Source organism: Gasterosteus aculeatus, chromosome 8, assembly GCF_964276395.1.
Source record: "Gasterosteus aculeatus chromosome 8, fGasAcu3.hap1.1, whole genome shotgun sequence".
Classification (NCBI taxonomy): Eukaryota; Metazoa; Chordata; class Actinopteri; order Perciformes; family Gasterosteidae; genus Gasterosteus; species Gasterosteus aculeatus.
Window position 1 is genome coordinate 20,938,865 of NC_135695.1, and position 22,411 is coordinate 20,961,275.

The 22,411-nt window shown below is 49.7% G+C and overlaps 1 protein-coding gene across 4 annotated transcripts; it reads right to left on the reverse strand.

The window, feature by feature from the left end:
* On the reverse strand, positions 1 to 21,962 carry atp10a (ATPase phospholipid transporting 10A). Of its 4 annotated transcripts, none has more exons than XM_040183966.2 (21): positions 21,203 to 21,962; positions 17,627 to 17,831; positions 16,960 to 17,045; positions 14,579 to 14,685; positions 14,361 to 14,492; positions 14,123 to 14,253; positions 13,157 to 13,409; positions 12,733 to 12,950; positions 12,467 to 12,661; positions 10,763 to 11,297; positions 8,507 to 8,610; positions 8,240 to 8,366; positions 7,868 to 8,052; positions 6,692 to 7,070; positions 5,321 to 5,397; positions 4,242 to 4,367; positions 3,836 to 4,036; positions 3,576 to 3,656; positions 3,393 to 3,497; positions 2,277 to 2,464; positions 1 to 2,194 (listed from the first exon to the last, which is right to left on the reverse strand). In XM_040183966.2, the coding sequence occupies exons 1-21, from the start codon at positions 21,634 to 21,636 to the stop codon at positions 1,732 to 1,734; spliced, it is 4,332 nt and encodes a 1,443-aa protein (XP_040039900.2). In that variant the 5' UTR covers positions 21,637 to 21,962; the 3' UTR covers positions 1 to 1,731. The 4 variants fall into 4 exon arrangements, with proteins under 4 accessions (XP_040039900.2, XP_077964829.1, XP_077964827.1 ...); XM_078108703.1 differs by lacking the exon at positions 21,203 to 21,962 and adding an exon at positions 18,921 to 19,174; XM_078108701.1 differs by lacking the exon at positions 2,277 to 2,464.
* Positions 21,963 to 22,411: the final 449 nt, after the last annotated feature.

A 22,411-nucleotide genomic window follows, 5' to 3' on the forward strand; every position in this document is an offset into this window, starting at 1 on the left:
TGAAGTCTGAGGGCCGAGACGTTTTATTAAGCAAAACACATTTCTCAGGTAGCAAAAGGATAAATACTTTATCATCGTTTTCATTTTGATCACTGGTGGCCTCCACGTGCTCAAAGAACAGAAGTGAAACATAGAATCTGTCCCGGTCGTAACGTGGCGACACATTAAAACCTCCCTGTGATGCCGGACAGCAAAAAGAACAGAACAATAACAACAGCTGGTCGAGCTCCGATGTGTTCAGGGCCGCGTGGAATTTGCGAATGCTGGAATTCGGGCGTGAACCGAGTCGAGCTTCCCTTCAGCCCGAGGACATAAAACAAAGTGGACGCACGGCGCCAGAGAAGAAGTAACTAAGCCTCATAAATATCTTCTGCTTTTCCAGTGTTAAGGCGCTTACGGCTGCTTAGAAAATACACGTATACAAGTATAAATGACCTTCGGTAAATGATACACTTTATAAAAATGTACTGTCAAGAGATGCAACAACCATCACATTTAAGAAAAGGTGCTGCTGGTTTAAACCATCGAACAAACGGGAGCACCGACAACGCAACTAGAAGAAAAAAAAAGGCTTCCAAAGTGCAAAGTTCATTCTTAAAGCGGCTTCTTGTACATTTGGGAAATTATTTATTTCCCCGTTGAGCTTTTTGGTTTCCAGCAGAAGTAAAAGACTGTCGAAAAAAAACAAAACAGGAGCTTCATGTAAAATCCCGTTTATGAAACGAGATGAAAGCCGTCGTCAAGGCAACGGTTCGACACTTTGGGAAATCTGATGTTTTCTTTCTTAGTGAGAGTTGAATGAAGATGAACATCACTCACACGGCGCCAGGCATGAAACCACAGCCAGAATGTTAGCTTAGCTTAACAAGCTGGGAAGTCTGCAGGAAAAGTGACAGTTTGTGGTTAAAACAGGAGTTATTATACTGCTGCTGCTTCTATTAGCATTCGTATCGGTGACTCAGACTCATAAAGTTTCAGAATAAATTAGAACGTGTGTTGGATTTAGACTCGTGTCAAGGAAGCAAATTAAAAGGGTTTCCCAAAATGTCAAACTTTTCTTTCAATGGGAAACAGGCTGTCAGATCACACACACACACACACACACACACACACACACACACACACACACACACACACACACACACACACACACACAGTTTCCATGACTTACGGAGACTAAAAATAAAGCTAAACCAAGTCTCCTCCATGAGATGTAAAGACGTCCTTTTACTGGATGTGCATCTTCTCCCCCAGAAAGTTGAGTCCCCAAAAATGTGTCAGTGTATTCGGATTGATGTCCCCACAAGACACACACACACACACACACACACACACACACACACACACACACACACACACACACACAAAAGAAATGTGATGAAGCATCTTAAAGCATCTTTAAAGTTACTCAGTGGAATGTAGTGAATGAGACCAAGAGATCAAACACGTTTCTATGGAAACTCAAAAACACACACACACACACACACACACACACGCACACACGCAGGTGGTCAATCCGAGAGAACAAACATCACGGAACTTTTGTGGAATGTCTTAAAAACGAGACGAATCTTTGAGATAAAAAAAAAATTCTCAGCCTCAAAAATATCTGAAAAGTAAAAGTACCTTTTGTTTCTTTTATGAAAATACAATAAAAATCAGATTTGTTTTTTATAAAAACTATTGTGCAAATTGGAGTGCGAGTGTCACATGAGAGACTTTGCGGCGGCGTCACAGGACGGCGCCCGGCGACGGCTCCGCCCCCGAGTCCCCGCGGTACGTGACGCGGTGGGGGTCTCCGTCGGGGGGCAGCGCGAGCCGGACGCCGGACGCCCGCGGCGTGGAGGTGAGCCAGCCGGACGCGCTCAGCTCGGACGCCTCCGGAGCCTCGTCGGGGCGCTCGCAGTCTTTGGCGGGAGGAGGCCGCGGCTCCGCGGGGGGGCGGAGCCCGGCGGCGCCTTTGGCGTGAGGCAGCGTGTCCTTCTCCGTGGGGTCCGCCGCGTAGAGGTTGGCGCCCTCCCGAGTCTGGCCGCGGCCTCCGGGGGACGGCTTTGTGAGGGGCAGGAACTGAGGCTCCGCCCCCCCGCCGAGGCCCAGCAGGTTCCTGCGGGTCTCGGCCGGAAGTTTGTCCAACTGCCTTCCCACGTGGACGGGGCTGGGGAACAGCGTCCCGCGACACGCCCGGTAGAAATATCTGCAGTGAAGCGGAAAACAGATGTGAGGCAGGAACATCTGGGAGGCACCAGGAGGTGCAAACAGGAAGCGGAGCGGCGTACCTGGGCAGCAGCGCGGCCACAGGCGTGAGCACGCACAGCAGGTAGAAGAGCGGCTCCCCCAGCAGCCGCTGCATGCTCCAGTAGGGGCTGGGGGGGGAGAAGCAGGAGGGACAGGAGGCGTTGTAGCACAGCGACACGGAGAAGAACAAGCTCAGGCTGAAGAAGATGGAGAACCAGTTCATCCACGTCTAGAGGGCCGACACAAGAAGCCATTATTGAATTAAACAGGCGAGAAAGTAATAGAACAGCTAATTAAATCATCACGTAATGATAAGTGACAATATTACAGCTACGAGAACAATAATAAAAACAAGGAAAACAAACTGAGATATTGTTATATTATATCTTAGACGTTGAGAATGCGATGAAATAACTTCATCAGTCCACACAAAAACAAACCTCAAAGAGTCAAATAGCTAAAAATGCCAGTAAAAGTTATAATAACTTGTTTTAATCTCATTGTAAAGCAGCTTTAACTGTTTGCGGCCACTAGGGGGCAGCAGAGAAAGCCGTCAACACGTAACTTCATGTTTTTATCTTCAGAATCGTCTTAACCCGGACGGAGACTTTTAGTCCTTAAAGCTCCACAAGCAGTGAAAAAAGCTGACGTAAAGAAGACGGACGGCACAACGTCTCCTCTGGACGACGAGACAGCAGCAGCATTAGATCCCATCAACCGACAAGGTGAATCCCAGAGAATGTGCCCCCCGTCCCCCCCCCCGTACCCCCTCAAACACACACACACACATTAATTAGAGCCTCCCAGCTGCTGTCATCCCAGATACCTTTAATTGACTTTCACAGCCGTTTACCCAGCATGCACCGTGAATGTTTGCCTCGGCGCTGTGAACCCGTTCAGGCAGCTAGTTGGTTAAAGGACATTTTTCATGTCGGGGCTGAATTTACACCCTCAGCATTAACGGAGGAGACTCTGATTCAATGGAGGGTCATAAATTTTAAACTACGGAGCCTGAAGGGCCGTTTACGGGGATCTCTGAGGGCTGACGTGAAAGCGAGGGGGGTGGGGGGGGGGGGGGGGGGCGTCGTCCCACGGCGAGGAAGACGAGTCCTCACGTAGATGAAAAGGAGCTTTTGTGCTTCTATCGGGTTTCTCACCCAGGTTTTGGTCTCGACGCCCAGCTGCACCAGGATGGTGAGTAAGGCGAGGGTGGTGACGGGCGTCCCCCACGTGAACAGATCCACGTCAGAGTCAGCGTAGGCCTGGGGGGGGGGTGGGGGGGGTCAAATTAGCATGTATTTATACATCATGAACCATGAAGGAGGTGAGGAGTAACTTACAAAGTAAGGGATGAAGAAGCAGACCAGGCTTTGGTAGAAGGCATCGATCATGTTCATCCAGAACATGTATGGCTTGTATTCCTGCGAGGACAAACCGTCAGACTCAACAGCTAACGCGAGCTAAACGCTAACAGCTGGAGGTAGCATGCTAACATTGAGCTAACCCTAAGCTCAAGACCTTCTCTTCTGCCGCCTCCATCGGTTAGTTTCTTTGTGTTATTGTTTGACCCCAAACTAACTTCCTCCTCCGTCCTCCTCACCTCGGAGTTCTGTCCGTTCACGTAGAGCTGAGGTAGCCGTTGGAGTGTCTCTGCGGACACGTCTTTGTCCAGGGTTCCGGTGATGAGCTGCGGGAAGGCGGAGAACATCAGGTTGAAGAAGATGAGGTACCACTGGTCGATCATGGCGGAGCCCGAGAAGCCGCAGTAGAACTGGAACCAGAAGATGAGCGCCACGAACATCTGCGGGGGAGGAAGCAGCTGTTGAGCCTTTTCTGGTTTATGGAGGAAAAGGATCATTTGATCCGACGCAAAAAACAGGTAACGAGATTTTTTTGCCCCCCGTAGCCAACGAATCCAAACCAGTTCATTATATTCAGCTATAATGAATCAATATTACGGTTGACTTTCTGTGAAAGGAGTGCACTCGGCCTTTAAAGAGTCTCACGGCGTTCTTGTAGAAGAAATACAGGATCATGTTGGCCAGTCGGGAGTAGCACCAGTGACCGTGGACCAGCAGCAGCTTCTCAAGGTACCGGAACCGAGGCAGAGCGAAGTCGCTGGCCATCACCGCCTGCAAGACACAGCGCAGGGAACCAGAAGGTCACTGCCTCGCCTCTTCACCTCATGGTGGTGCCGCCCGTGAGGGAGGCGAGGGGAGGAGCAGCCACAGGGATCACCATCGTCATCATTCATACGATACGTACGATATCATCAACATCAGGATTATAAAACTGTGGGAAGTTTGATCTTAAAAAATTCTAAAAAGGAAAAGTCCCAGTCTGAGATCTGTACAGCTGAGCAACGCCTCTTATTTATTTTTTTAATAAAGGAAATGAGACAGATTCCCGTGCTTCCTTCTCATTAGGAAACCAGTGGAGGAAACAAGTGGAGGAAACGTCCGCCCGTCCAACACACACGCCTCTATTTAAAATCAACCTCCAGGGGGGTAATCTTCCCAAAGCAATAACTCTTAAACGAGTTGTGTCCTCCTTTTGGGAGACGTCGCCACGGCAACGGGAAGCCGCAGGTCTCATCCGTCAGCATTCGACACGGAAACCCTCCCTGAAGTCCGGCCCACTTTACGACTCGCAGCTGAAACGGCGCCTTTTTTTACGACTCTGCCGTCAGCGGGATGATGGACGGCAGACGCCTCGTAGGCCAGCAGATTTAGTTGGTGTTGTGCTCCGCTGAGGGTGGAGCGAGCGGAGAGGAGAACACGAGGGGCCGGGTCGGGGGAGGGGTGTTCGCCTCGTTAAGCGTGAACGTGATTAACGATGATCGATGGGACACGGAGACTTTAACGGATGTCTCGGGGTCACAAAGCCTCCCTGGATCGTAACCGCATCATTGCCCCGCAGCGGCACATTTACTGGACGGAGGCGAGCAGGAGGCGGGGCCGAACCCACCCCGAGGTCGTGGCCTCAGAGCGGGTAGAGACGGCGTGTCTTCGGCAGCTACTAGGTCACATTTTGATCCAAAGGGTACCGCCCCCCCCCCTTCCTGTTAGCTCAGGTGTCTTCTTACCTGCATGCCCTCCTGTCCCGAGATGCCGACGCCCACATCTGCAACCTGGATCATGCTGACATCATTGGCCCCATCACCTGAGGTTAACCATATGAGAGAAAGTCAACACACACGTGAACCTCAAGATGAGCGACGTTAACGGGATGATTGACATTTCATTTCCTGTAGACTCTTCACAATAAAGGTTTCTCATCTTTTTTTGCAGTATTAGTAACTGCCAACAAACTTCTTGATGAACACGTTCCCATACGCGCCTCAACATAAAAATCTTTTATTTTGAAGAAGCAGTATTTTATTTTGAAGAAGCAGTATAAGGACATTGTATTTTCATCAGCAGTAACTGAGGTCTCAGCTCTCTAATGGAGACCTAATTAGATAAATTGTAAAGATAGTTACATTTATTTTATATAGCATGGTATCCGCCCCCTTTGAAGTGACCTTTGGCCTCCACATCGTCCCGATAACGGACACATTGTCGTCTTTGTTCCCTCGTCAACCAACTAGCGGATAAATTGTGTTAATTTTTTAAATCACATGCATTAACATGATTTAAATCAGCAAAGTATTTAAGTCCATCTTCTTTAACCAGTTTAATTTGCTTCAATGGAAAGTCAACTAATAAGAACTGTCCTGTGAGCTTAAATATGAACCTCTGACTGCCGGAGAATCAGTGTCATCATCACCGTCATCATCAAACGTCCCCACAGAGGTGTGAAGTCAAAGAGTTTATTGTTTGCTGCTCGCGTAGCAAACAGAAAATCGCTCTGCTGGCACAAAGCGGATCCGCCAGAGAGAAAAAAAGACCTTTGTAAGTCACGCCGGCGTCCTCGAGTCACCTCCATTACTCCGCTTCATTAAGCCAACGGGCATCGTCACCAAAGTGACCCCACGTGGCTCTCGCTGGACTCGGGGGACACCAGGTGTGTGTGTGTGTGTGCGTGTGTGCGCACACTCCTCAAACAAAGTCAAAATAACCAAAGAATATTAAAGAGCATGAATTTAAAAAGATGTACTGGTCTTCCAGGTGGGAACTCATGTGGCAAAAGTAGTATTTCATGTTGGCTGCAGAGAGTATTTTTGTACAACATATTGAGACGGAGGAGGAACGAGCTGATAGACGCCCAGTTTAATCTGATCAAGAGGAGGAATGCTCTGCTCTAAATTTAGCTCCTCGCAGCCTCCAGTTCGGATGCGTCTGACACAAAAAAACAAAAACGCCAACAAGTCAGTTTCTCAGAACCGAAACCATTTTGTTTATTTGTTCGCCGACTGTCTTTTACAAGTTGAAAAAAGGTCAAACGCGACCTTCAGGAGGGCCATGAACACCTGTGTGTGTGTGTGTGTGTGTGTGTGTGTGGGGGGATGACTCACCGATGGCCAGGGTCATGACCTTCAGCTTGTTCCGCACCAGTTTGACCACCGTGCTCTTCTGCAGCGGCGTGGAGCGGCAGCAGAGCACCGAGCGGCAGCTCCGCGCCACCATCAGGAACTTGTCCTCCAGGCTCCTGTCCAGCGCGTAGGCCAGCGTCCGGCCGTCTATCACCAGGCCCAGGCGGTGCACCAGGAAGGGCGCGCCGTGGGGGGGCGAAGAGGAGTGGGAGGAGGAGGCGGAGGAGGACGAGGAGGAGGGGTACATCTCGAAGGGGGCAGAGTTACCGGGGAAGGCCTTGGCCGCTTGGTCCGAGGAGGCGCAGAGGAACTTGGCGCGGATGTAGTGCAAACTCTCGTCCAGCAGCGAGGCGCACGCCTCCTGGTCCGGACACGAGATCAGAGCCAGTGAATATCACGATATCAAAGAAATACCGACCAGCTGCACATCTGTGCACCAGATGTGCAGCTGGTCAGAAGTAAACATGTTGGTAGCGTTTGGTGTTTCTTTTGAGGTTGATGTGTTAAAGGAAAAGCTTTTTTTTTTCCAGAGGTTGACGAGAAGAAATTCTTCCAGATGTGTCTTCATATTTACTCCACTAAGTTTGTTATTGCCGTGAGTTTTTAGCAACCAGTGAACATATTTCATATTTAGAGACTTGTCAATCAGTGTTTGGGCCCGCCCTAAAGCATCCCCTGCTTTATAGTCTGTTTGACTCTAAATGGACCATCAGTCACTAAATGAACATCATGTTGTGTTGAAGAAGACTTGAAACTAGAGACTGAGACCATGAACTCATGTTTACAATGTTTACTGAGGGAATAAATCAAGAGAGAAGTAGAGTCATTTCCTCATAGACGTCTATGGGAGCAGAGGAGTCGCCCCCTGCTGGTCACTACAGAGAAGTAGAGTCATTTCCTCATAGACGTCTATGGGAGCAGAGGAGTCGCCCCCTGCTGGTCACTACAGAGAAGTAGAGTCATTTCCTCATAGACGTCTATGGGAGCAGAGGAGTCGCCCCCTGCTGGTCACTGCAGAGAATGCAGCTTTAAGACTTGAAGCATTGGCTTTGGACATTGCAGCCTGGAGATATGAAGTCTACTTTGTACGGCCGGTGTCTGCGTGAAGCCGTACATCAGAATGCTAACGCGATCACGTCGGCCTCTTTTCCCTCTCACCTGAGAATCGGCGTTCAGGGTCAGGATCTCCTCCTCTGGGTCCAGCAGCTTGCAGGCGTACGCGATGTTGACGGCCGTCTCCTGTTTGTCTCCCGTCAGAACCCAGATCTGCAGGCCGGCCCGCCGCAGAGACGCTATGGTCTCAGGGACGCCGTCCTGCAGCCGGTCCTCAATGCCAGTCGCTCCTGTGGGTGGGGGGTGGTTAAGCATGAGGGGGGGCATGAAGGGACCCAAAATAAATATTGTATATAATCTGTTCTTCTCCAAAGTCAGGGTTTCACTTTCAAAGCGAAGTGACACCAGAAGGTCTGCTTTGCTTGAGACTCATTCCGTGACACTTTCCCTCGTTAATCAATGAACGCCGCGGCTCACCCAGGAGCTGGAGGTTCGTCTCGAGTCGCAGCGCCGAGTCAAACAGCAGCTCCTCCCGTCCCTGGATGGCCGTCTCGGCCTCCAGGTGGCGCCGCAGCCAGCAGGCGTACTGCTCTTTACTGAGGACCTGACACGCGAACACACAAACACCACATCATCTGCGGGACCCAGCCGAGGACCAGCCACGTCGCCGCGGCAACGGCTGGCGAGGACAAAAGATAAAAAGGCGGATCGCAGCGAGAGAGAGCGAGCGAGGGCCCCGTTTACCTTTTTGGCGATGCACAGCGTGCGCAGGCCGTCCGCAGCGTACAGGTTCAGGTAGTTCTGAGTCCGGCTGACAATCTTCTTCTGGCGCCTTCCTTTGGAGTTCCCTTTAAAAAAAAAAGATTAAGTGAACTGGTGCAGGTTCATGTTTACCTTTAACCAATCATCTCGTACCCAGAAGAGCAGATGAAAGGCTCATAACATCAGTACCTTCTGGCGTATTGATCTACACGCTGCCATGAGAACGGCCAGCTCCCACAGGTGAGGAGGAAAGCTGTCAACATATTTCACATTTTGCAAAAATAAAAGTAACGACTACCATGTGAAGAGGCTGCGAAGAAGAAAATGAAATTCATTCGAACCCTCTGGACCCAAAATCACTTTCAGGGTGATTTTTACGCTTTCACAACAGCAAAAAAAAATCATTAAAATGTATATTTAAATATAATATATATATCCAACATACAAATATTATAATACCATAGACATAGACAGTTTAATTTAAAGTAAAACTGTTTATCTGAAGGCGCCGATGAAAATGAAAATCACACAATTCTGACAGATCTTTTTGCTTCTGGCAGTAAAACATTATAGTGATGGTGATTGTTTAGAATAAAACACACTCGGGTTCCAAATGTTTTAAGAGGAAGGAAACAACGTGTGTGCGAGTGGAACCGTGGAGGTGTTCTATGGACCAGGTGGGGAGCAGAACCCAGCTGACCTTTAGCTCGCTACGGCTAACGTGTGAGCAGACACGATTCACAACGTCAGCATTCGTTCACAGGAAGTCGTGTTGCAACGAGAGGCCTTTGTTTAGTTTCTTTAGCTGCAGAGGGAAAAATCGGCTTTTTACTAGACCCGCTTGTTGGCGTTACAGATGTTTTAGAGACATTGGAGCAAAAACACAGCTGTTCGGTGTAAACAATGAGAGCCGTGAGAATGAAGCAAAACAAGTTGCAGGCCAGAAAAACCAAAACGATGAGCTGAAATAAACTACTTTTCATTCTATTTAAATATAGAATATATTCTATCGATTAAAACAGTGAATTAAGTTAAATGAAATATGAATTGCGTTTTACGGTGTAATCAGCTGTTGGAGCCGAGTCAGCAGCGACTGAGTCACGTCATGACACCCGCCCAGAGCGTTGCCATGGAGACGCCGAGCCGCTCTGAATGGAGCCTTTATGGAGGTCTCCGTCATGAGGAGGACCAACCCCGCGCTGCGCTCTCATTGGCTGGTTTTCCCTTGTGAAACGTGGGAGACGCCTTTCTGGGGGCCTCGGTGACGATGAAACTATGAAAACGTGATTGATTCAAAAAACGATGTGAAACGTTCTGCTGAACACAGGACAGGCTGTAAAATGTTAATGGCAGGTATTTATTTAGGTGTTTTTTCTCTACCATTGGCGTGGAAGTGTTGGGATATATAGATTACATTGTTTTCTAATTCTTTTTTTATTCTGCACTTTGATAATGTTTGAGTTCTCGCTGCCTGTAGCTCGGATTCTTCGGTTTCCATGAGGGAGCAGAAAAGTTGTTACAGTAAAAACAAAACAGGCCAGAGAGAGAAACGGTGCCCTGAAAGACTTCCAGACGGGTCCAGAGTGTGAAACCTTTCACCGCGCTGTTCTCCTGGTGCCTCCACGCATCCTCCCTCCATCGTAAACCACAACACATTTTGCGGTAAATTAATAACTGAACAATTGCTTTCAATGATGAGTCGATCTGAATGAACCTTCTGTGTAAGTCTGTTTTCCGGTGGCTCTAAATAAGCTCATGTGTTGAATAATGAAAACAATGATCTGCAGCGTAAGGCGGAGCGGCTCCGCGCAGACGTCTGGCGACTGTGTGCGCAGCGTTAGTGGGAAAAGTGACAGTGTGGCTCTTTGTGTGCCTGGAATACTAACCAGCTGGTCCCCCTCCTCCATTAGGACGCTAAAGACGCTAAAGAATCACTTCAGTGCAAAGCCTGTAGGATATACAGCTTCTACTGAAAACAAACCACCAGGTCGGGTTTGACCGGACCGACGTTGGATCATTTGCATAGTGAAGACTGCATCGGTTGACCTGCAGCCGGTCACACAGCGTGACGTGTGCAGAGGCTCACAGCGCCGTCGTCACGGTTAAACCCAAGATGGCCGACCAGTAAAACCAAAGCTGCAGTTGTTACCTGTGCCGATTGACAGGCCTCTGCAAATCTGAACACTCGCTTCCGTCCAACTTGTATCTTAAAACTGCACACCAACGGGGGCCTCCTACCGGTGTCCGGGGGCTTGATGAGGTCCATGATGGCGGAGTCCGCCCCTTTGGTGTAGACCGTGATCTCGTCCGTCAGCGGGTGTCGGACCACCACCGACATGCGCTTCCTGGTGGAGTCGAAGCACAGCGTGTGCAGCAGCTCGAAGCTCAGCTTGCCCAGGTGCGGCAGCTCCACGGCCACCTGGTCCGGCAGGCGTCCCACCAGCGAGCACTTGTAGGCCCTGGCGGCGTAGACCAGCGCCGCCTCGTCGGGCGACTCCGCCTCGTAGCGCAGCTCGCCGTCCTCCGGGCCCCGCGGCCTCTCGTCCCAGCAGGGCGGGGCGGCCGCCGCCCGCTCCTCGCGCAGCTTGGTGAGCGTGCTCTCGGCGGAGGGGGACGAGAGCAGGCTGGAGCAGCCCCGGTTGGAGGAGCGGCTGGTGGCGAGGCTGGAGGAGCTGCTGCTGTTGGAGCCCGAGGTCAGTCGGCTCGGAGTGAAGCGCTTGATGAAGTCCTCGATGGTCTTCACTGGAGACTTTAGCTCGAACCTCACGCGCACCTGGAGGAGGAGGAGGAGGAGCACATTTGGATTAATTGGTGCTTAATAATGAACTGACTAAATATCAAACATCAGTCCTCCCAGCCGCAGTCACTCCTCAAAGCTACGAGGACCTTTCAGTTGGTGTTGCCTTTGGCGCCCCCTGTGGTCTAAGGGGTTATTGTTCACGAGCACCAGGGCCCCTTTGAAAGGCCTGTGGTTTTACTGCAGCGGGGTGCGACAGCCCGCCCCCCCTCTCCGGCGTTCTTCTGGATCGCTTGTAAAGGTGGGGGCGATATTTTCTTATTGCTTCGTCCCTTTAGTTCTTTTTTAGCAATAATTTTACATCAATGCAAAAGAACAGAAAAAAAACTTTTGGAAGCTTTTTTTTTTACCTTCAAATGTTCTAAAACCAATGAATTTAATCGAATTATTTGAAAGCCGATTGATGAAACCTTGCAGCTCTAATAAGTGTTGAGTTCAAATGCTTGTGGGGAACACTCAAACTCATAAACGTGTTTCTTGATGATTTCATCTCGTGAGAATCCGCTGTAAAAAAAGGTGGAAAGAGCCGAGTCCCGATGAAAAGGCGGCGGGAGGCGTTGCGGCGCAGCAGAGAGTGACTCACTCGTATAAATCATTCAGGTGCCGCGTTGGCCACAAGGGCAACATAATAAAAATAAATAAAAGAATGTGAACAATTACAAACAGAGCGGCGAGCGGAGCTTCTCTATGGATTTACATTCCGTCCCATCTGATCAGATAACCTCCAGACGGAAACAGCGGCCCATAAATAACGCGTCACAGCTCGATCCGAGCGGCGCACACGGGGGAGAATTCATCACCTCCGAACAGGACGACCACACCCGCCGCCCCGCGAACAGAACACGGATACTTGGGAGGGGCCGACACAGGAGACCCACCGAGGGTTGTTTTGAGGAAAAATAAGGCAAAAAAGGTGGAAGCTACGCCCAAACTTTAAAATGCTACATACGAACACGTCTGAATGCATCATAAAGTAACTCGTCGATTAGCCGTTAGCTAACGTTGCTAGCTCTCCTCCTGTTGATCTAAACACCGATTGGTTCAGAGACTGAATATTGGTGGATAACAAGCGACGGATGACAGTAAAACCGTATTTCCCTGTGATGGTTACGGGATCAGCGGTGGAGGGGGGGGGGGGGGTGTACCTTGTGCCGCGGCTGGTTGGGGGAGGAGACCACCACGGTGTTGCAGACGGTGAGGGCGATGAAGAAGTCCAGGACGTCGGCGAGGTCGGAGGGCAGCTGGGAGACGTGCTGGCTGTGGAAGCGCATGAAGTCCATCTGACCGCTGCACTCGTTGACCTTGTCCAGCAGCTGGGGGTCGGGGGTCACGTCTTTCTCCTGCAGGACAAAAAGGGCACGTTACCACCAGAGCGCGGCTCGCTGGCGCCGAGGACGAGCGCGGCGCTGACCATGGGGCTGCTGAAGGCCGTGTGCTTGGACAGGATGCTGGCTCGCTTGGCCTCGGCCCGGCTGCCGGTGCGGCGGTGGGATTTGGTGCTGTGGGAGCGCAGCACCACGCGGGCGCTCTGGTGGCTCGTCACGCTGTCCCGTCTGGGCAGAGTGCCGCCGCGAGACGGGCAGTCCTCCTCCTCCGAATCCATCTCCTGGTACATCGCCAGTCTTCTGGCTGGGAGACAAGGGGAAGCACATCGGTGAGGACGTTTGGTAGCGACAGACGGCGAGCAGAGCCGCGCCGCTTGAGTCGCATCAGAGGACATGAACCTCCATCTTTTATGGACTTTTTCTATTATAAAGAATTAAAAGGTTTGAATGCAAACTATTTGTTCTGGCTGCTAAATATTCACTCGTGAAGCCGCTTGAGCGCGCTCTCACCATTGGCATCGTGGGAGTACTCCACCCCCGCCACAGTGCAGCGGCGAAACACCATCTTGTTCTCCGTCAGCGTGCCCGTCTTGTCGGAGAAGATGTACTGCATCTGGCCCAGGTCCTCGGTGATGTTCAGAGCTCGGCACTGCAGATGAGAGTCCGTCTCCTCGTCGTACAGGTCCAGGTCCTGGTGGATGAAGAACACCTGGCAGATCTTCACGATCTCAATGGACACGAAGAGGGAGATGGGTATCAGCACCTGGGGGCGAGGAAGAGGAGGAGGAGCTCATCAGACCTTTATCACGTCAACAGGGTGGTTATGGAAACACAGAGGAGCACCTCATTGAAAGTGTGCTGTGATTTACAGTTGAAAGTATAAAAAGAAAGAGTCAATTGGAATAGAAAAGCAAAACAAATGGCTAAAACTACGTTTATCCGACAGTCCCTGAACACATCATGAGTGAAGAACACTTCAGAAAAAGCTTTCATTTCCAGTCATGTTCCCATGAAGGAAAAAAGACCTTGAAAAACAGTGTGTGTCCAGAAGGTTAAGAAATCACACACACACACACACACACACGCGCACACACACACACACACACACACACACACACACACACACACACACACACACACACGCACGCACAGAGAACAATGTGGGCAAAGCCCCCTGGGACCACTTCCAGGCAACGTTTCTGGGAAGTAGTACTGTTTGGAGGACGGCTCGGCCCCGACTCGACTGCGTGTTTATTTATCAAAGCCTCGTGTTGGTTCAGAGGAGGTCGTCCCGTCTCGTTCGTTAACCTGCTATCAGCAGCGACACGACGCGGTGACATTGTCACCGGCATTTCTACACTCAGGTACAAAGAACAAAACAAACAAGGTGTTTGTGTGAGGAGAGTACTTCCTCCGGCAGGAGGCAGCGCGTGGACCTTTCATGCTTTGAGCTCCTCCTCCTCCTCCTCCTCCTACCTGGAACACGATGATCATGGTGAGGAAGAGGTAGACGGCCGACATGACGGGCGACAGGTCCGTCCCCTCGGGGCCGAGGACGTCGAACACGGGCCTCTCGTCTCCGTACTGGAACATCCACACCCAGTGACCTGCAGCGGCGAACATGCGGGGTCAGCGCAGCACGCAGACACGCGACAAACCACAGCCAAGAGGTTCTTCTGGAAGGGGGGCGGGGCGGGGCGGGGGGGTTACTGACCTACGGCAGCGAACAGACACATGACCAGCAGGATGACCACGCACCAGAACACGTGCACGTTCATCTGGCGCTCCAGCTTGCTGCGCTTGTAGCGCGGCCCGTTGTTGTTTAGCATGGCTTTGGTCTCGTGACCTGGGGGGGGGGGGGGGTGTACACGGCGGGTCGTTAGCTGTGGGGGTCAGAGGTCACGTGTAACGTGGGGGTCGGGGGGGGCTCACCTGCGTAGATGACGATGCCCACCGCCTCCTCCGTGTTGCGGACGGTGCAGCCTCTCAGCAGCAGGTTGTCTTTGTAAAGTGCGTCCCGGCTGCCGCTCCGGTGGAGTCTGTCGGGGGGGACGAGATAAAATATGACATTATATTTACCGTCGACCGACACCGGTTTTCCCTGAGCAGAGCCTGAACGCATCAGCAGTGCCGCTAATGGTGCGTTCTCTCTCCTCCCGGTTGATCTGAACACGGATTGGTTGTTCACATTGTGACATCGTCAGGAATCAGAGTGGAAAAACACAAATGATGTCACGGTGACACGTTAGACTGAATACAGAGATAACGGTCACGGCACTAACAGAAGCAGAAGAAGGGTCCTCGCGGTCGTGTCGGCGACCGCTTATTGAGTTGTTGACTTTTAATCCTCCCACGACTTCCCGCGCCGGAGCCGGAGGCGGCGACTCGCTTTGATGCGACCTGCCTGAAGAGACGAAGCTCTCGGGGTTGGACTCTCTAATCACACTTTTACAGCTTTTATTTTATTATCCTTACAATTAGAATTGATTATTTTTCTCATCAATTGTACCGTGTTTAAATCTACATCGGTCCTTTTTTTTGGACCCAAACTACATAAATAAAGACATTTTTTGATGAATGAATCACTTCCTCAAGGTGAATATTTTCTGGTTTCTTTCCTCCTCTCAGACAGCAAAAGAAACTTCTTTAAGTTGATGACGTCGCCTTAGAAAAACCTCAACTGATTTTTCACCATTTTATAGATCAAATCGATCAGCAGAAGAAAATCCCGGTTGGTTTCAACTCCGGTGATTCGGGCAGAAGTAAAGAACGTCTCTATAGAACGTCGGTTTGTTCTGCTCCAATGGATCAGACTGTAAAGCATCAGTTTCTCTCCTCAGAGTCCTTATCTCAGCACAAATCTCCCCCTTAGAGCCCCCCCCCACAATCAGAGTCAATCATTCACTGCTCACTCTCGCTGAGCCGCACATCTCACTCCAGACTCTCACATTTAACCCTTTCATCTTCTTTATGTTACGCAGAGCTGCAGGAATGAGTCCTGAAACCAGACCATGAGTCAGCACATCCTCTCCTCTGGGCTCAAAGTGGGTTTTTATGAATTTGGTTTCCGTTCAGGGTTCTGGAATAAAGTCAAAACGAACCATTAACGTTTGTCTGGCACAGATATTTCCTTCTGTAATGATCCAAGAGAAAAGGACATGTGCATAGAAGTGGACGTAGTTGTCAGGACGACGTTGATTGGTCTGTTCGTCCATTTGAACCCTCGAGTTTGGTGTTTTGTTTGTCCTCAGTTGGGAGTTTTTGGACTGAGGTGTGATGTGTCAATCACAAGGAGGCCCCGCCCTGAAGCATCCCCTCCTCAATGGTTTGATTGACAAATCATCATGTGGTGTTAAAAAAAAAAAGACTTCTTAATATTGTGACAGACTAAATACAGTTCCATAAGAAGATATTTCAGAACGTAAAAGAAGGTATTTGGCATCTAAGAATTCATTTGAAATTTCAAAAAAATGCACACAAAATATTTCATTTGGTTCATATTCAGTGAATTTAATTTAGGAGCTAAAATATCCTGACTTTGAAATTGAAAATGCTGACGCTGATTTTGGTCCTAAGTGTTCTGTAGAAGATATCAGAACAAATGTTCAGGTCTGTCAGCGTGTTTCCCAACAGCTCATCCTTTAAGTCTCTCCCAGCTCCTGTCCACCAGTACAGATCCATCCCCGTGTCCCAGAGCTCCCAGTAACACTCCCACCGGATAAAGGGGCCCCTAAGGAAGCGCTGACTTCAGACCGTGTGCCAATAAAACGCAACTTAATAAAAACGCCGCTGAGACCAACCCGCTCCGGTTCCCCGCCGCCGTAACCCGGCAACCGAATACCTGCAGCATCTGGTCGGCCGCTGAGCAAAGAGACCAGATGTCACGGTCGGCGGAGAGCGCGGTCGGCTCGGGGACGTCTGTCACGGTCTCGGTGAGGAGACACACACACCTGGCGGGTGTGGTCCTACTGGCCCCGCCTCCGTCTGTCAATATGTCCACAACGTCCCGTCCCCGGGCCGCCTGTCCGCACGGCAGCTCCAGGAACTACGGTTTATTCTGCTCACAACCAAACTCGAACAACTTGAAAACGGGCAAAACCCGACATCCACGTCCCCAGAAAAGCCGATCGCAATCTGGACTGTTTGTGTCACAATGATAAAGAGACTCGCCCACAAAACGCAGCTTCACATCGTTTCCGTTCCCAACGCTTTGCCACGAAAAGCGTTGATTTGGAGTGAAGCCGAACCTTCGACGGACGAGGGCGAGCGCCGCGGGTTCGATTCCTGGGGGGTGGGGGGGTGGCGGTACTCACATGTAGCCTCGGAATCTGTTCAGGTCGTTGTTGGGCTTCTCGCACTCAATTACGCTGTCGTACTTCAGCGGGTCGAAATCACAATCCTGCAGACACACAAACAAACACTTATTATTGACGGATGATTTGTTGGTTGTCAACATTAATCTTCTACTGGTTATAAAGGTTTTTGGGTCCAAAAGTAGTCTGACTAGAGAGGAACAACGGGCGTCAGTAACTAGAACACTAACACACGGTTTGTTTTAAAGGCCCGCGAGCACCAGACTGCCTTCAGAAAACGTCTCGTTCTACTGCAGCACTCAGTCTGCCCCCTCCCTCCTGCTTCTCCCGGCCTCCCATCAGTCCAGCGGGACCAGCACTTCGTCAGAGAAGCTCTGCTCCTGGAGGAGGAGATGACGTCCGCGGCGGATTGGTCTCTGCTGGAGCCTCGGCTGCAGTGGGGTGTGGAGAACCTGCAGGACATCGTCTGAATCCATCCTGTACCTGATCTCGTTTACTGATGGAGATCATATAGAAGATCAGGACTAACCGGGGGCTGGCTCAGGACCAGCTGAAGCTTCCCCACAGCAACTTTAAATCAATCCAAATGTAAATTGCCTAAAGACGGCCACCGCACCGTCAGTGCTTCAGAGACCAGGTTTCAAAGGCGACTAGAAGTGCGTCTCACCAGGTCGAAGAAGCTGCGGACGACCTGCCTCTGCTTCAGGTTGGTCTCCCCGTCCAGCGTGGCCGTCTCGATGTGGCACAGGCGGTCGGGGTCGCTGGAGCTCAGCAGCAGGACGTCGGCGGGGAGGATCTCGTTGCACCGCAGCCGGATGAAGTCGCCCACCCGCACCTCCTTCCAGTACTTCTCCACGTAGCGCTTCTCCGCCCTGCCGGAGCAGCCAGAGCCCCGTTAAGTCTTCGACGGCACCTTTTCGTCCGACATCGGCCGAAGCCACATTGGTTTGGATTAGCTAGAAATTGTCATCTTTCCCACGGCCCTCGAACACATCACGTGTGAAGAAATATTGTATTCAACACGTCTCATTTAAAGAGCCCCGTTTACCACAATCATTCTGTTAAGAACATTCAATTCTGAGCTCCTCGGTTCAACTATGAAGCTGCGCTTGATTCACCGGAGACCGAATATTCTAAAAATGTTCAGGGTGCACAAATTTGAATAGTTTAATAAATATAACATACATTTTCCGCATCATTAGTAACACTTGTGACACTCAGAAACATGTTGCATAAATAAGATTACAGTATTTGGCAATTTCTATAAAATAAATGATCAAAGAAATGTGACTTTCCGTGTTTCTTTATTTTCTTATGATTTGTTTGTACAAATCACAAAAAGATGGATGACTTTTATTACAGTGAGCGGCAGCAAAGATCCGCCCTGAGAGACGTTATTGTTTTAAATAACTGCCGCCTCTATAAACAGAAATGTCAGATCGACCTCCACAAATCTGCACGGGAAAAGAAAATTGTTGAGACCACCAACTTATGACGTCCTCTGAACTTCTCCCTCAACGTGTTAAAACACAAACGTAATGCCGATAAACAAACAGACAGTCAGGAAGAACGACACGGTTTCAAATCAATCTCTTTATCTACTCTCGGCCCACGTCGACGCAGCCAATCAATTCATCGATGGATCGATGGATGAGCGCGTGGAGTCTCCCTGTAAACCAAGTTGCTTGCTGCTCTCTCACCTTCTGATGTGTGAAAAAGCTCCTGAGAGGATCCCACTCACATCTCTGAACATTGTTAAAAGCTAATGAGTTAAATTATGTATCGACTCGAGCTGCAAACATCCTCAAGAAGCGAGAGGAGCAGCTTAGAGCCGCAAATAGATGTTAAAAAAAACTCAGAAATAACAAAGCAAACGACCGAAACACTGAATAAAGAATCTAGGCTCCATCTTTGACCTCACACATGATTAAAGTACATATTCCACGTTAATCACAACATACCAAGGCGTATACGTGAAGGACTCTTCTCAGTGGGAAACTTTGTTTAAAAAGGTCACGCTTCACTGTTACAACGACACGGTGGTCCAGTTGGTTTTACTACGTTTGCATTGAAGCCCGGCAGGAAAACGAGGACGGCCCGATGAAGATGTTTCCTGCAGCCCGCTCGAGTCCGTCGCTTCTCAGCCACCCAGAGACGGAGGAATAAATCCGCTCAGATACTCAAGAGCCCAGAAGCCCGTTTGCATGAGGATGTTCTCCGTAGCGCCAGTGTGTTAGTACACTAGATGGAGTAAAGTCCACTGTGGACGACACCTGAAATAACCACATGAATATCAGACGTGTATTGGGCACAATGTGCTCTCTGCAAAGACTCAGCACACCTCCATCCGTGGTTTGAGACAATTTAGGAACAGTAAAGTCACACAACACAAACTGACTGAGGGACGCAGGCGTTTCAGTCCTTTCTGACAGGAAGTTAAAGAGGTGAAAACATTCTTAATATAACCGTCACATATTTATTTTAGGTCTCTACCATTCGTCCACAGCAGAAGCTCCCTTTGCTCCGTCTACTGTAGTAAACGCTGGTTCTGTGGAGAAGAACTCGACTGTGGATGTTGTCCGAACAGAAAGTTAGGAGCAAACCATTTACATTCCAGTAAACTTAACTCATCAGATTAGTCTGCGTCTTTGCAAACTACCTTCAGGAGACGTCCTGTGAGGTGAGACGTTCCTGATAAGAGAGACTTTCTAAAAGTAAATATTAGCATTTTTTTTATCAAAAATCATAAATTCTACTTCCTCCTCCTGCTGCTGCTGCGCCACGTGTGAAAAAGAAAGTTTGTGCGTAAACCACGAGATCAGCTTCACAAGCGCGGTGAAGTAATCAACGGCAGCAGAGGAGGGAAGCTGCGGTCGCTTCAGCTGTCAAAGCCGAATGTTTCTCTGCACAATTCGGCCACAGCAGATACAAATTAAAATACGTCCAACCTCAACAGAACGACCCGGGTCGGGATCTACTTCCACGAGAGCGGAGCCTTCAAACACTGAGCCTTTTGACTGCCATGAACTCTGCTCTGTACGAGGGCGACAGTGCTGCTTTTCATTAACACACACACACACACACACACACACACTTTCAGTGAAACCGAAGCGTTGCATGTTAAAGCTGCATTCTCTGTAGTGACCACCAGGGGGCGACTCCTTTGGTCCTATAGAAGTCTATGAGAAAACTTTATTCCCTCAGTAAACATTAGAAACATGAGCTTGTGTCTCTGGTTGTCTCAGTCTCTAGTTTCAAGTCTTCTTCAATAGAACACGATGCTCATCTACCAAATTATTGTCCATTTAGACAAACAGACCATAAAGCGTGGTGACCCTCAGGGCGGGGCTACACAGTGATTGACAGGTGTCTACCAGAGTTATACTTCCCTAATCAACGTTCCTAAATGGTCACTTCCTGTTCACAAAAGAAAGCCGTAATCCAAGATGGCAGAGAAGAAATCACCAAACTCGAGGCTTTAAAACGTTCCCACTTACAGACTACAGACATGATCCAAAGCGAAGGCCGCGTCCGTCATCACAACATGTGATGAATGAATGTGGTGACGCAGATTTGACAAATTCTTATGAAGGGCTGGAAGATTCTGAAACGTTTTTTGGGGCGAAAACTGATACCTGGGGTGATAATGGAGATTAAAACATATTGATGCCGTCACAGAATATTTACACCTGTAGAGTTTTGATGAATAATCTACAGAAGTTTTGAAAAAGGTCTCGGGTGTGAACTGTGAAGCAACAGGATGACTATTATGAATAAAAGAGTCTTAAATGAGGTCATTGCGGTCATCGTCTGTTGTTCGTTTCCTTAATGAATCTGTTGGAAAAAAGTTTAGTATTCTTCTGTTGTCATCCTTACTGAAACTCTAACAAGGGTTCCTTTCGGTATTAATTAAGTTCTGTATTAGTCTTCATCTTACTTAACTTTTCTTTTTTGCCTAAACGAGGATCTAAAGCACCAAAACAAAAGTCTCTCCATAAGTTACTATATTGTTTAAATACACTTATTGTATATTTTCTTTCTTATTCTTCTCGTCATTCTTACTCAAACTCCAAATAGTTTCCTGCGGGGTTTTATTCGTCTTTATCGCACTTTACTTTGTTAACCCGCTCGGACGGTTTAAGGCTATAAACTACCAAAATAAAAGCCTCTACACCATCATTCTATTGTTCCGCCGCGGTTCTGCGGTCATCCTCACCGACCCCCCCCCCCCCCCCGGCTGTACCTGCTGTACACCAGGCAGTCCATGTGGTTGATCTCGGTGTCGGACCGGTGTCTCCGGTAGTCCTCCCACAGGTCCTTGATGGCGGTCACGGACAAAATGAAGACCACGGGCGCGAGCGCCAGCTCGGGCTGGAACGCGTTGACCACCGGGACGAAGTTCAACAGGGCGATGAAGACGAAGTAGACGTTGGCGAAGCGGTGGAACTGCTCGAAGAGGTTCTTGGGCAGGAAGGACAGCAGCGTGTACTTGGTGGTCTTGATCCGGTTGTTGGCGTGGTGGCGGTTGGGGTCCTCCCCGCCTTTGGTGCGCTCGCGCAGCGTGTTGGCGTGCACGGTCCTGGTCTTGGTCTCCTTGGGTTTCTTCTTCTTCCGCGGCCGCTTGACTTTCGGAGCGCTGTCGGTCCCGGCGGTGGGGTCCTCGGTGTCCCCCGCCATTGGTCCCCCACACCACCCCACCCCCGAAAAAAAAAAGTTCTTCCTCGCCCGTCTCTCTCCCTCTAAACAACAACTAGCCAAGTCGCTAGCTAAGTCATCGTCTTCTCGCTGTGCGGAGAGAGCTTCCGTCGGTCTTCTCAAACTTGTCCTCCATGTCGCTTCTTCTTCTTCTTCTCCGCTCGGAGGAAAAACTTTTGCTTGTTTGGCTTCTCTTCTTTTTTTTTTCCGCTGGAAGGATGCTGAGAGAAAGTCGGGAGTCACAACTTAAACTCCCCTCCCCTTCAGCTCCGCGCCCGATCTGCAAACCATCCGGATGGGCCCCTTCTGCCGGCCGCGCGTCGGCGTTCGCTCGTGTAGATCAGCGCATGCGCGCAGGCGGAAGCGCGGTCCGGTGACGTCACGGGAGGTTCTCTCTCTCCTCTGGAAACTCCCCCCACCCTCGCTGGCTCCTCCTCGACGCAAGACCTGTGTGTGTCTCCGAGTGCCACGCGGTATTATTGGAGTTCACAGGAAGCGGACGAGCGCCCGGAGAGAAGAGCTGCTAACTTATCTCACTGTTTCAGTCCCACAGCGAGGCAGGTTGCACGACAGATGCTGTAGGATGAAATAAAATAAACACGGTTCAGTTGTGAAAGACATCAAAATAGAATATTATGAACATCACCAATAACAATAAATAAATAATAAACTCGAAAATAGAAAAAAAATAGAAGAAAAGACGATAAATTAATAAGTCCAATATATCTGAATTAAAATAAAAAGTGTAAGGTTTATC

Excerpts from the sequence above, each read along its gene's own strand:
- atp10a (XM_078108701.1), bottom strand. The coding sequence starts at position 21,636 with ATGGCGGGGGACACCGAGGACCCCACCGCCGGGACCGACAGCGCTCCG. Across the intron at positions 17,832-21,202 it reads GACTGCCTGGTGTACAGCAG|GGCGGAGAAGCGCTACGTGG; the intron begins GTACAGCCGGGG and ends CTGCTCCGGCAG. Across the intron at positions 8,367-8,506 it reads CGCTGTGCATCGCCAAAAAG|GTCCTCAGTAAAGAGCAGTA; the intron begins GTAAACGGGGCC and ends TTCGCGTGTCAG.